At 50.2% G+C, this 11,478-nt stretch overlaps 1 protein-coding gene across 1 annotated transcript in view; it reads right to left on the bottom strand.

Annotated features, from left to right (window-relative positions):
- Nucleotides 1–11,478, bottom strand: part of LOC307081763 (teneurin-3) — a gene marked incomplete at both ends in the record, with an annotated part of 115,185 nt that overhangs the window by 57,946 nt on the left and 45,761 nt on the right. The window contains 2 exon segments of the mRNA XM_079745085.1: nt 3,049–3,287; nt 9,562–9,787. Of these exon segments, the coding sequence (XP_079601211.1) occupies nt 3,049–3,287; nt 9,562–9,787 (465 nt within the window).

Below are 11,478 nucleotides of genomic sequence, written 5' to 3'. Positions count from 1 at the left end.
CCTCTCCCCTCCCTCTCATCCTCCCTCCTCTCCTCCCCCTCTTCCTCTCTCCTCTCCTCTCCTATCCTCCCCTCCCTCTCTCTTCTCTCCTTCTGCTTCTCCTCCTCTCCCCTCCCTCTCATCCTCCCTCCTCTCCCCCCTCCATCTCTTCCTCTCTTCCTCTCTCCTCCCTCTCCTCCCCTCCCTCTCTCTCCTTTCCTCCCTCTCCTCCCCCTCTCCTCCCTCTCCTCCCCCTTCCTCTCCCCCCTCTCCCCTCTCCACTCCCCAGCCTGTAACGTGTCTTTAGTGATGAGCCGTTTGAAGCGGTAGAACCTCATAATCAACAAAGTCCGAACAGAAAACCTTTCATTAAGCTTCCTAAAATGGTGGCTTTGCACTGCGGTTCGTCCTCGAGCGAAGTCTGTGTTTTTGTGTGTGTGTGTGTCTGTGTGTTTGTGGTGTGTGTGGTGTTTGTATGTGGTTGCGGTTGTGTGTGTGTGGTTGTTTGTGTGTGTGTGTGTGTGTGTCTCTGTTTCTGTATCTGTATCTGTTTGTGTGTGTGGGTGTATACGTGTCTCCGTGTGTGTGTGTCTGTGTGTGTGTATGTGGATGTGTGTCTGTGTGTATGTGGGTGTGTGTCTGTGGGTGTGTGTGTCAGTGTGTGTCTTTGTGTATGTGTGTGTCTGTGTGCTGGCAGCTATAGCTGAGGATGAAAGTGAAGAAAGAGAGAAAGTTCCTCCTGTCTCCTTAGGCGTCGGCAAAGCTCTCAGCTGCTGCTACACCAACCCCACCTCTCCTCCACCTCCCCCACCTCTGACGTCTCCGACTCCATTCTTTCCTCCACCCGCCCCAGAAGCCCTACCTGCTCCTCTAACTCAGCCTGGCTATGAGTTTCATCTGGTGTCTCCACCTTCCCTCCGCTGAGGGGAACAAGGGAGGAGAAGAACGACATCAGAGAGGAACCAGATTCAAATATTTAAACACAAGTTGAGGATCGTCTCGCCCCGTCCTGGTCATTTGATGAATCAAAGGGAGGAACCAGGCGGTGGAGAGAGGAGAGGAAAGAGAGATGAGAGGAGGAGAGAGAGGAGAGAGAGGTGGAGAGAGAGAAGATAGAGAGGAGGGAGGGGAGAGGAAAGAGAGAGGAGAGGAGGAGAGAGAGAAGATAGAGAGGAGAGAGGAGAGAGGGGAGAGGGAAGCGAGAGAAGAAAGAGAGGAGAGAGAGAGAGTAGAAAGAGGTGGAGAGATAGAGGCGGAGAGAGAGGAGAGAGTGGAGAGAGAGGAGACAGGAGGGAGAGGAGAGAGAGAGGAGAGAGAGGAGAGTGAGAGGTGTGAGAGGAGACAGTGGAGAGAGAGGAGACAGGAGAGAGAGGAGACAGGAGAGAGAGAGGAGAGAGAGGAGAGAGAGAGGAGAGAGTGGAGACAGGAGAGAGAGAGGAGACAGGAGAGAGAGAGGAGAGAGAGGAGACAGGAGAGAGAGAGGAGAGAGAGGGGAGAGAGGAGAGAGAGAGGAGACAGGAGAGAGAGAGGAGAGAGAGGGGAAGGCAGTATGAGGAGCTGGGGAGAGGAAGGCAGTGATACGTGGTGCTTTATATCCTCTTCCAGAGGTCCTCTCTGGTCGTCAATAAAACGCTGTTAGAGTCTTCCTAGCGAGATGTATCTCCCGTATACAAGCGGTTGACACTGCGCATCGCGGGACCAGCTCTATAGAACCTTTATATCAGCGCTGGGGGACGAGGATTATAGACACGGACCGCCGATACATTACACCGCTTTATTGCTGTGTCCACCTCTAAAGGTGAGGCCGGCCACTGACATCAGCGCTGAGACATAGTCCACAGCCCAGACTGCCTGCACCTTACACACAGCTAACCAGCTATCTATCTGAGACAGACGATACCTACTGGACCCTGCACCTAACACACAGCTAACCAGCTATCTATCTGAGACAGACTATACCTACTGGAGCCTGCAGCTAAATAACAACTAACCAACTATCTATCTGAGACAGACTATACCTACTGAAGCCTCCATCTAAATAATAACTAACCAACTATCTATCTGAGACAGACAACAACTACTGGAGCCTGAAGATAAATAACAACTAACCAACAACTAACCAACTATCTATCTGAGACAGACTATTCCCACTGGAGCCTGCAGCTAACCCACAATTGACCAACTATCCATCTGAGACAGACTATACCTACTGGAGGCTGCAGTTAACTAACAACTAACAACAACTAACCAACTATCTATCTGAGACACACTATTCCTACTGGAGCATACAGCTAACCCACAACTAACCAACTATCTATCTTAGAAAGACTCCTAAACCTATTGGAGCCTGCAATTAACTATCAACTAACCAACAACTAACCAACTATCTATCTTTCTGACCTGCAGGACACTGATCTGTAGGCTCCTGTGTTTTGTACGTATTTGACCGGTTCAGTTCTTAAATTAAATTGAGTTGATCCGATAGCGATGGCGGTCTCGGAAATTCCTCCGATACTGCCTAAAATGCATTATCGGGAGTTCGCAAGTCTAGGCACCGATCCGATACCATCATGTTGCTCATGTACTACACAGGCAGAGAGCATCTCAAACAGTGTGGGCTGCAGTGCTGGGCTGCGTTCGGTTTACCTTTGGAGGAGGGATTTGGGAATAGGTCGTACCGATGCAGTTAACGTATTATTGAAACAGTAGAACAATTATTATTGATACAGCAGATATATGATATTGATACAGCATATATATTATTATTATTATTATTATTATTGATACAATAGATATAATAAGTTCGTACAGATGTAGTAAACATATTATTGATACAGTAGATTTATCATTATTGATAAAGCAGATATATTAATTATTGATACAATAGATGTATAGTTATTGATACAGTAGATAGGATCAGGTTGTACCTAACCGATGCAGTAAACGTATTATTGATACAGTAAGCGTATTATTGATACAGTAGATATCATTATTGATACAGTAGATATATCATTATTGATACAGTAGATATAATATTATTGGTACAGTAGATGTGTAATCAGGTCGTACCGATGCAGTAGCAGAGGATGAGTGACAGCAGCGTGGCCACGCCCACGGCGCCCAGGGCAGTGCACCTCCAGGAGCAGTGGCGCGGGGACTTCTTGAACTTGAAGGCCCCCCTGGAGAGCGAGCTGCGTGGGAGGGGCCGGGCAGGCGTGGAGTAGACCGCCCCCGTCGCCATGGTGTAGCCGGGCGTCGCCGTGCCGAAGAATGCCGTACTTCCTGTTCCCGTCTTAAAGAGGAAGTGTCTGCAGAGAAAGAGAACCATGTTAACTGGGTTTACACCGGGCATCTTTACACTCCCAGGTGGGTTTACACCGGTCATCTTTACACTCCCAGGTGGGTTTACACCGGGCATCTTTACACTCCCAGGTGGTTTTACACCGGTCATCTTTACCCTCCCAGGTAGTTTTACACCGGTCATCTTTACACTCCCAGGTGGTTTTACACCGGTCATCTTAACACTCCCAGGTGGGTTTACACCGGGCATCTTTACACTCCCAGGTGGGTTTATACCAGTCATCTTTACACTCCCAGGTGGGTTTACACCGGGCATCTTTACACTCCCAGGTAGTTTTACACCGGTCATCTTAACACTCCCAGGTGGGTTTACACCGGGCATCTTTACACTCCCAGGTGGGTTTATACCAGTCATCTTTACACTCCCAGGTGGGTTTACACCGGGCATCTTTACACTCCCAGGTGGGTTTACACCGGGCATCTTTACACTCCCAGGTGGGTTTACACCTGTCATCTTTACACTCCCAGGTGGGTTCTTCATGTTAGTTTGAGCATGAGGCATTATATGCCATACGTAAAATGTTTAATATATCACAATCACGAGAACAACTGCAAACCTTCATGTCTTGTAACATACTATACAAAAGTACTGGGTCTCTAGAGTCAATGGAGGAGAGAGGGAAGAAAGGATAGACTAGGAGGCTGTGGAGGTCAGGGTATGGAAGAGTTCAGGGTATAGAGGAGGTCAGGGAATAGAGGAGGCTGTGGAGGTCAGGCTATAGAGGAGGCTGTGGAGGTCAGGCTATAGAGGAGGCTGTGGAGGTCAGGGTATAGAGGAGGTCAGGGAATAGAGGAGGCTGTAGAGGTATGAGGAGATTGTGGGGGTAAAGTGGTTTTGGGTGGAGGTTGTGGGGTAAAGGTTGTGGAGGTTGTTGAGGCTGTGGCAGTCCGTTCCCGGACGAGGCCCAGATGTGTTGTGATGAGAGGGGCGATGAGGATCATAAAGTCTTTAATAGGTGTTTTACGGTGGTGGTGGCTAACAGGCTGTGGTGCCTGGCCTCATTAAGAGCCTCTAATCAGAGGCACTCGCAGGTGACCATGCTCTTAACGGTTAAAGCTCTTGAGTCAATTCATTAAGTGGTGTGGCCACTCGTGCCACCGCCCCGAGGTTAACGGAGGAAGACCTTCCTGCGTCTCACCGCGTAGCGACCGGCTGCCGAAGCCTCAGACCTGAGAGCTGTCCTCAGCTCAGCGCTCGCCTCTGGATTAACGCACTGACGCGCCCAAAGTGGTCTTTAATTGAGAGAGAAACGGTAACATGTCTGTTCAGCTCAAACAGCCTCACAAAGGCTCCTTTTTCGGTGTGTGCGAGGAACAGAAGTGACTGTTACGGTCCTAAATACATCAGGACGTAACATAACGCTGGTTTACAGTAATACATCAGGACGTAACTGAGCGCTGGTTTACAGTAATACATCAGGACGTAACAGAGCGCTGGTTTACAGTAATACATCAGGAAGTAACAGAACGCTGGTTTACAGTAATACATCAGGACGTAACTGAGCGCTGGTTTACAGTAATACATCAGGACGTAACAGAGCACTGGTTTACAGTAATACATCAGGACGTAACAGAACACTGGTTTACAGTAATACATCAGGACGTAACAGAGCGCTGGTTTACAGTAATACATCAGGAAGTAACAGAACGCTGGTTTACAGTAATACATCAGGACGTAACTGAGCGCTGGTTTACAGTAATACATCAGGACGTAACAGAGCACTGGTTTACAGTAATACATCAGGACGTAACAGAACACTGGTTTACAGTAATACATCAGGACGTAACTGAGCGCTGGTTTACATTAAATACATCAGGACCATAATAGGGCGCTGGTTTACAGTAAATGCATCAGGACCGTAAAGGAGCAGTGGTTACCATAGCGGTGGTTACGACCATAACAGAGCTTTACCAGTAATTGAATCAGGTAACAGCTGTGGTTAACAGTAACTATATCAGGTAACAGATGTGGTTACCAGTACAGAGCTGTGGTTCCCAGTGAATTAGGTCCATCAGGACCATTACGCAGACAATGGCAGCTGTTATTAACAACTCTTTCAGACGGATCCTTTCTCTTCTCTAAGGTTGTCTCTCTGAGCTCGAGGCCAGAAGGGAACTCATCAGGACCTGAATGGATTCCCCTGGAGGCCGATCGATGGCCTTTCTATTGGTTTCTTTCAATGGCCTGGGATTCGTTGTAATTTAGTTTGTTGTTCATTTAAAGACGTTTTCTCGTTTTGTCTCCTGCTCAGTTGTCTTAATAACGTGATTCTTACACAAAGGTGTGTTTGAGATGGAGTTTTAATTGCAGTAAATGTGGTCAGCGGTTAAATTATAATCAGTATTGTACCAGGAGTTCACATCTGAGATTTCTAAAGCACTATTATTACCGTTATTTAAAGCAGAATGTGTGGTTGTGTCAGAGATAAGGACACATAGAGCTAAAGGTCTGGATCCACAACATGAAGGAACTTCACAGTACCTAACGGTACCTACCAGGCAGTGGGTTAAATTGGTGCTACGGTTACCAGCTCCTCAGTTTCCGTGGTAACGGTAATAACCAGGGATGTTGCAGAGAGGGAGGTGTGGCCAGGCTGCGGCCTTCTCCATAGGGGGGCTTCTTCTGAACCAAACGGCCGACAGAGGAACTCCCTGCCAACAACACCTTCCCTCCCTCCTCCCCCCATCCCTCCCTCCTCCCTGCTCCCCCCTCCCTCCTCCCCCCATCCCTCCCCCTCCTCCCCCCCCCGCTCCCTATCTCTCCCGGGCTGCTGATTGGTCGGTAGGCCGCTGATCAATTCATCCGCTGAGGAACAAATGTCATGTTTGGATGTTCTGACACACCTCGCCTCCCAGGGAGCAGGTGAAGGTTACAGGCCATGCTGCTGAAATTACAAGTCTGTCAGGGGGGCCGCCTAGACCTGGACCTGGACCTGAGCCAGGAGGACCCCGTAGACCTGGACCTGGACCTAGGTTCAGTCTGGGGGACCCCAGCAGCAGGGGGTACTCTATCTGAAGCCGTTCTCTAGACCGGTGTTGGCAGCCCGGTGCAGAGCTGTGAGACAGGCCCACTGCCTGTCTCACCTCAGGTGCCAGAGTCTGTGTGTGTGTGTGTGTGTGTGTGTGTGTGTGTGTGTGTGTGTGTGTGTGTGTGTGTGTGTGTGTGTGTGTGTGTGTGTGTTTGAGGACCTTGTGAACAGATGCTGAAGGGCCTCGGGCTTCACAGCCAAACCCACCAACCCATCAGCTGTAATTGATTACGGACACTTGGACACAGAAAAGCACATTAATATGCTAATACCAGAAGACCGTTGATAACACTGTGCGTGTGTGTGTGTGAGTGTGTGAGTGTGTGTTTGAGGGGGGGTACTGATAAAATTAAACAAGAGGAAAACAAAACAATAGGAAAATTAGGAGAGATAAAGACAGCAAGGGAGGATGTTTAATTATTTTTCTCGAATAGCCCATCTACCTGGGTCTCTACCTGGGTCTCTACCCCCCCGGGTCTCTACCCCCTGGTTCTCTACCTGGGTCTCTACCCCTCCGGATCTCTACCCCCTGGTTCTCTACCTGGGTCTCTACCACCCCGGGTCTCTACCCACTGGTTCTCTACCTGGGTCTCTACCCCCCCGGGTCTCTACCCCCTGGTTCTCTACCTGGGTCTCTATACCCTGAGTCTCTACCCCCCTGGGTCTCTAACCCCTGGGTCTCTAACCCCTGGGTCTCTACCACCTGGGTCTCTACCTCCTGGGTCTCTAACCCCTGGGTCTCTAACCCCTGGGTCTCTAACCCCTGGGTCTCTAACCCCTGGGTCTCTATACCCTGGGTCTCTACCCCCTGGGTCTCTAACCCCTGGGTCTCTACCCCCTGGTTCTCTACCTGGGTCTCTAACCCCCTGGGTCTCTACCCCCTGGTTCTCTACCCGGGTCTCTAACCCCCTGGGTCTCTACCCCCTGGTTCTCTACCTGGGTCTATAACTGGGTCTCTACCCAGAGCTCCATCAGTTCCTGGGCTCGTTCCTTCAGATCAGAAACACACTCTGAACGTCTCTCTCAGCCTGAACTGTGTGTTCTGTAAAGGAACAGAGCAGAGACTGAATCATGATCCAGACTGAGACCGGATGTTTCCGTGGTGACGACGTGGGGACGGGGTGATTCAGAGTGTCAAGTCTGTCTGTGGTCCGCGGGTTATTGGATGACCGTACATGAGGGCCTTGGCCTAATAGGGACTTTCCCTGCATAACTGGTGTGTATTCATTTCACAAGCGCCGTCCATTTGAGATAAAGGACTCTGGAAGAGCTTAAGAATAATGACCTTTCCCACGGCCGCTAATGGCCTTTTCCCGGGCCTCCCCTCAACCCAGATGAGGTCCAGGCCGTCCGCTTTGAAGAGACCTAATTGACCCGTTTTACTATGGGGGGTGGAGATGTGGAGGAAGGGTCTTACACGACATGGAACATTAAATATCACCTGCATCCCCTCCATCAGCACATGAAACACCACACAACCATTTCAGATGTGTTGCAATAATTGGAGAATTATTGTTTTGAGAAGTATCAAGAGAAGTAAGGATTTTTCTTCCATTGCACTTCATATTCCATCACAACTCAAGGTCAAGGCAAGCCTGGGAGAGGTTCTCTCGGTTCTTTAGACGTGTTCTCGCCTGAGAGGAGGTTCAGCAGAGAGGCAGTTAAAGGCGGCTGGCTCTTAGCTCGCTGAAGAGGAGACAAGTGCTCAACTCAATAGCAGAATACTTGCTTTAAAAGGCAGCAGAAATCACTTGAATTAGCACATTAAGCACTTCACACTCTCATTAATGACCCCTTCATTAAACGGGCCGCAAATTGATTTCAAGTCGTAAAGAACAAACAAGACAACAATATGAGATGTTTACGTTGTGGTGATGAGAGTGCTGCGCCATGCACTTCCTGCCTAGCTCAGTGTATTGAGAATCTCTGCGCGACTGAATCAATTCTAAAAGATCAAACGACTATCGGCCCCGTGGGAAAACCTTGAGCTTCATCTGGAAGGACTCGCTATCACAGAGGGGTTAGATCACCTGGCCTACCACAGCTTCATCTGGAAGGACTCGCTATCACGGAGGGGTTAGATCACCTGGCCTACCACAGCTTCAGCTGGAAGGACTCGCTATCACGGAGGGGTTAGATCACCTGGCCTACCACAGCTTCAGCTGGAAGGACTCGCTATCACGGAGGGGTTAGATCACCTGGCCTACCACAGCTTCAGCTGGAAGGACTCGCTATCACGGAGGGGTTAGATCACCTGGCCTACCACAGCTTCAGCTGGAAGGACTCGCTATCACGGAGGGGTTAGATCACCTGGCCTACCACAGCTTCATCTGGAAGGACTCGCTATCACGGAGGGGTTAGATCACCTGGCCTACCACAGCTTCAGCTGGAAGGACTCGCTATCACGGAGGGGTTAGATCACCTGGCCTACCACAGCTTCATCTGGAAGGACTCGCTATCACGGAGGGGTTAGATCACCTGGCCTACCACAGCTTCATCTGGAAGGACTCGCTATCACGGAGGGGTTAGATCACCTGGCCTACCACAGCTTCAGCTGGAAGGACTCGCTATCACGGAGGGGTTAGATCACCTGGCCTACCACAGCTTCATCTGGAAGGACTCGCTATCACGGAGGGGTTAGATCACCTGGCCTACCACAGCTTCATCTGGAAGGACTCGCTATCACGGAGGGGTTAGATCACCTGGCCTACCACAGCTTCAGCTGGAAGGACTCGCTATCACGGAGGGGTTAGATCACCTGGCCTACCACAGCTTCATCTGGAAGGACTCGCTATCACGGAGGGGTTAGATCACCTGGCCTACCACAGCTTCATCTGGAAGGACTCGCTATCACGGAGGGGTTAGATCACCTGGCCTACCACAGCTTCAGCTGGAAGGACTCGCTATCACGGAGGGGTTAGATCACCTGGCCTACCACAGCTTCATCTGGAAGGACTCGCTATCACGGAGGGGTTAGATCACCTGGCCTACCACAGCTTCATCTGGAAGGACTCGCTAACCGAGCAGCTGAAGAAGGAGCTAACCGAGGAGCTAACCATGGAGCTAACCATGGAGCTAACCAAGGAGCTAACAGAGGAGCTGTAGAAGGAGCTAACCATGAAGCTAACCATGGAGCTAACCGAGGAGCTAACCGAGGAGCTAACTCTCCCCCCCCCCCCCCCCCCCCTCCTACCTGCTCTGCAGCGCAGCATCGCTGCCCAGCACCCAGCTGTCCTGCAGTTGGGAGCATTCCGCCGTGCTCGGCAAATCAGCCGCCAGGTCCAGCGCGGGGGGCGGGCTCGGGCTCCTCTGATTGGCCAGCGAGCTGCGACTCAGAGAGGTGATTGACGGGTGCTGCTTATGAGGGGGCGGAGCCGGGGGTAGAGGGGGCGGGCCTTGGTGTCGGGGGTGATGGTCAGCTGAGGAGAGAAGAGGGAGGTCACAGGTCAGAGGTCATGTGATGAGAGAGAATAAGATGAATGCGTATCATTATTGTTAATGATCGTTAACATTCTCCCTGCATCCCATAATACCTTTGATAAAGTTACCAGCACAACGCTTTGATGTTTTGGCTTGAATCACTACTCCAAACACTAATCTAGAAAGAACTCTACGGCCATAAAATAACATCAAATGACATATTTGAATTTTTACCTCTTTACATTATTCAAATACATTCACAAATAATCATTCCATGAAAACAAAGCCAAGACCGCCGCCGGAAGCCTGGGAACGCCGTCAAGGCTTCCATTGAGTTGACGACACAGACGGGTTTGGAAGATAACGTTTTAGTGGCGCGGCGTTCCGGACAGGAACAGGAGAACGTCTTCACGGCCGGTCACCGAGCGGCGGCGGCTGACAGAAGGTCGGTCAGCCGGCAGCTGTTCCTTTACTCGCTGTACACGCCATGTTCACATTTGATTACAGCGGAGAAGAGCCTCACATAACTAACGACCAGAAGCCCCATTAGCCGCGGGAACAGGTTTCCTCTCTTGCACAAAGCATTGTAATCGTCCCCAGAATGGCGCGCGGTGATTATCTATCTCCCGTTTAGAAGGGGAGACGCAGGGTGCTGACACGTCTCTCTCCGCTTCACTGGGCCGCAAACGGGCGCCATCTCCATGGCTTCTGCACATACCGGCTGGCTCTAGCACCACGGAGATAGCAGCTAGCATTGACATCACCGCATTGTGAGAGCATTAATGTCACCGCACTGTGAGGGACCAGCATTAACATCACTGCACTGTGAGAGACTAGCATTAACATGACCACTTCACTGCTAAAAACTAACATTTCCATAACTTCACTACAATGCCGCATTAAATCTAGTAGTTAACATGTGTTCACCATGCCCTAGGCTGGTTTCTCCCGTAGCTGAACTCGTAGCTGCAATGTTTGCTTTGCGTGATGAAAGAGAATCCCATCCCTCTATCGGCTGTGGACCACTGAAGCGTGTGGTGCTAGCGCTTTAGCTTAGCACACCAGATCACTCACAACACCCAGATGGGATTCAGATGGAGATGAAAGGCCCTCAGCCCAGCAGCTCTGCGTCTGTCTCGTCTCTATCGGTATGAAACGTCCCGCCGGTGAGGAAGGAGATCTACGACCCTGTTGCTGCAGCACAAACCTTCTCTTACAAATCGACGCTTCGCAGGAAATAAACATTCACTGGCCGTCCTGCGGCCATAAACAACCAGACAGATACTGGTGGGAGAGATGGTGGATACACATACGCACACACACACACACTCACACACATTTACACACACACACACACCTACACACTCAAACACACACACACACACACATATACTCACACTCACCCGCATTTAAACACAATCACACACACACACACACACACACACTCAAACACACACACACCTACACACTCAAACACACACACACACACACATATACTCACACTCACCCGCATTTAAACACAATCACACACACACACACACAATGAAACCCACTCTCTCTTTCTCGTTGTTCATTCGGGACGTCTCCCTCTGGCCCTGAACCTAGAATAATATAAAACAGCTGTAACCCTTGTCCCATGTAGTTCAATGCCCCACACAATCAAATTAACAACACACTTTAAATGAGGTTA

This window comes from Pollachius pollachius (assembly GCF_949987615.1).
Source record: "Pollachius pollachius genome assembly, chromosome: 10".
Lineage (NCBI taxonomy): Eukaryota > Metazoa > Chordata > Actinopteri > Gadiformes > Gadidae > Pollachius > Pollachius pollachius.
This window is presented reverse-complemented; position numbering and strand designations above follow the sequence as displayed.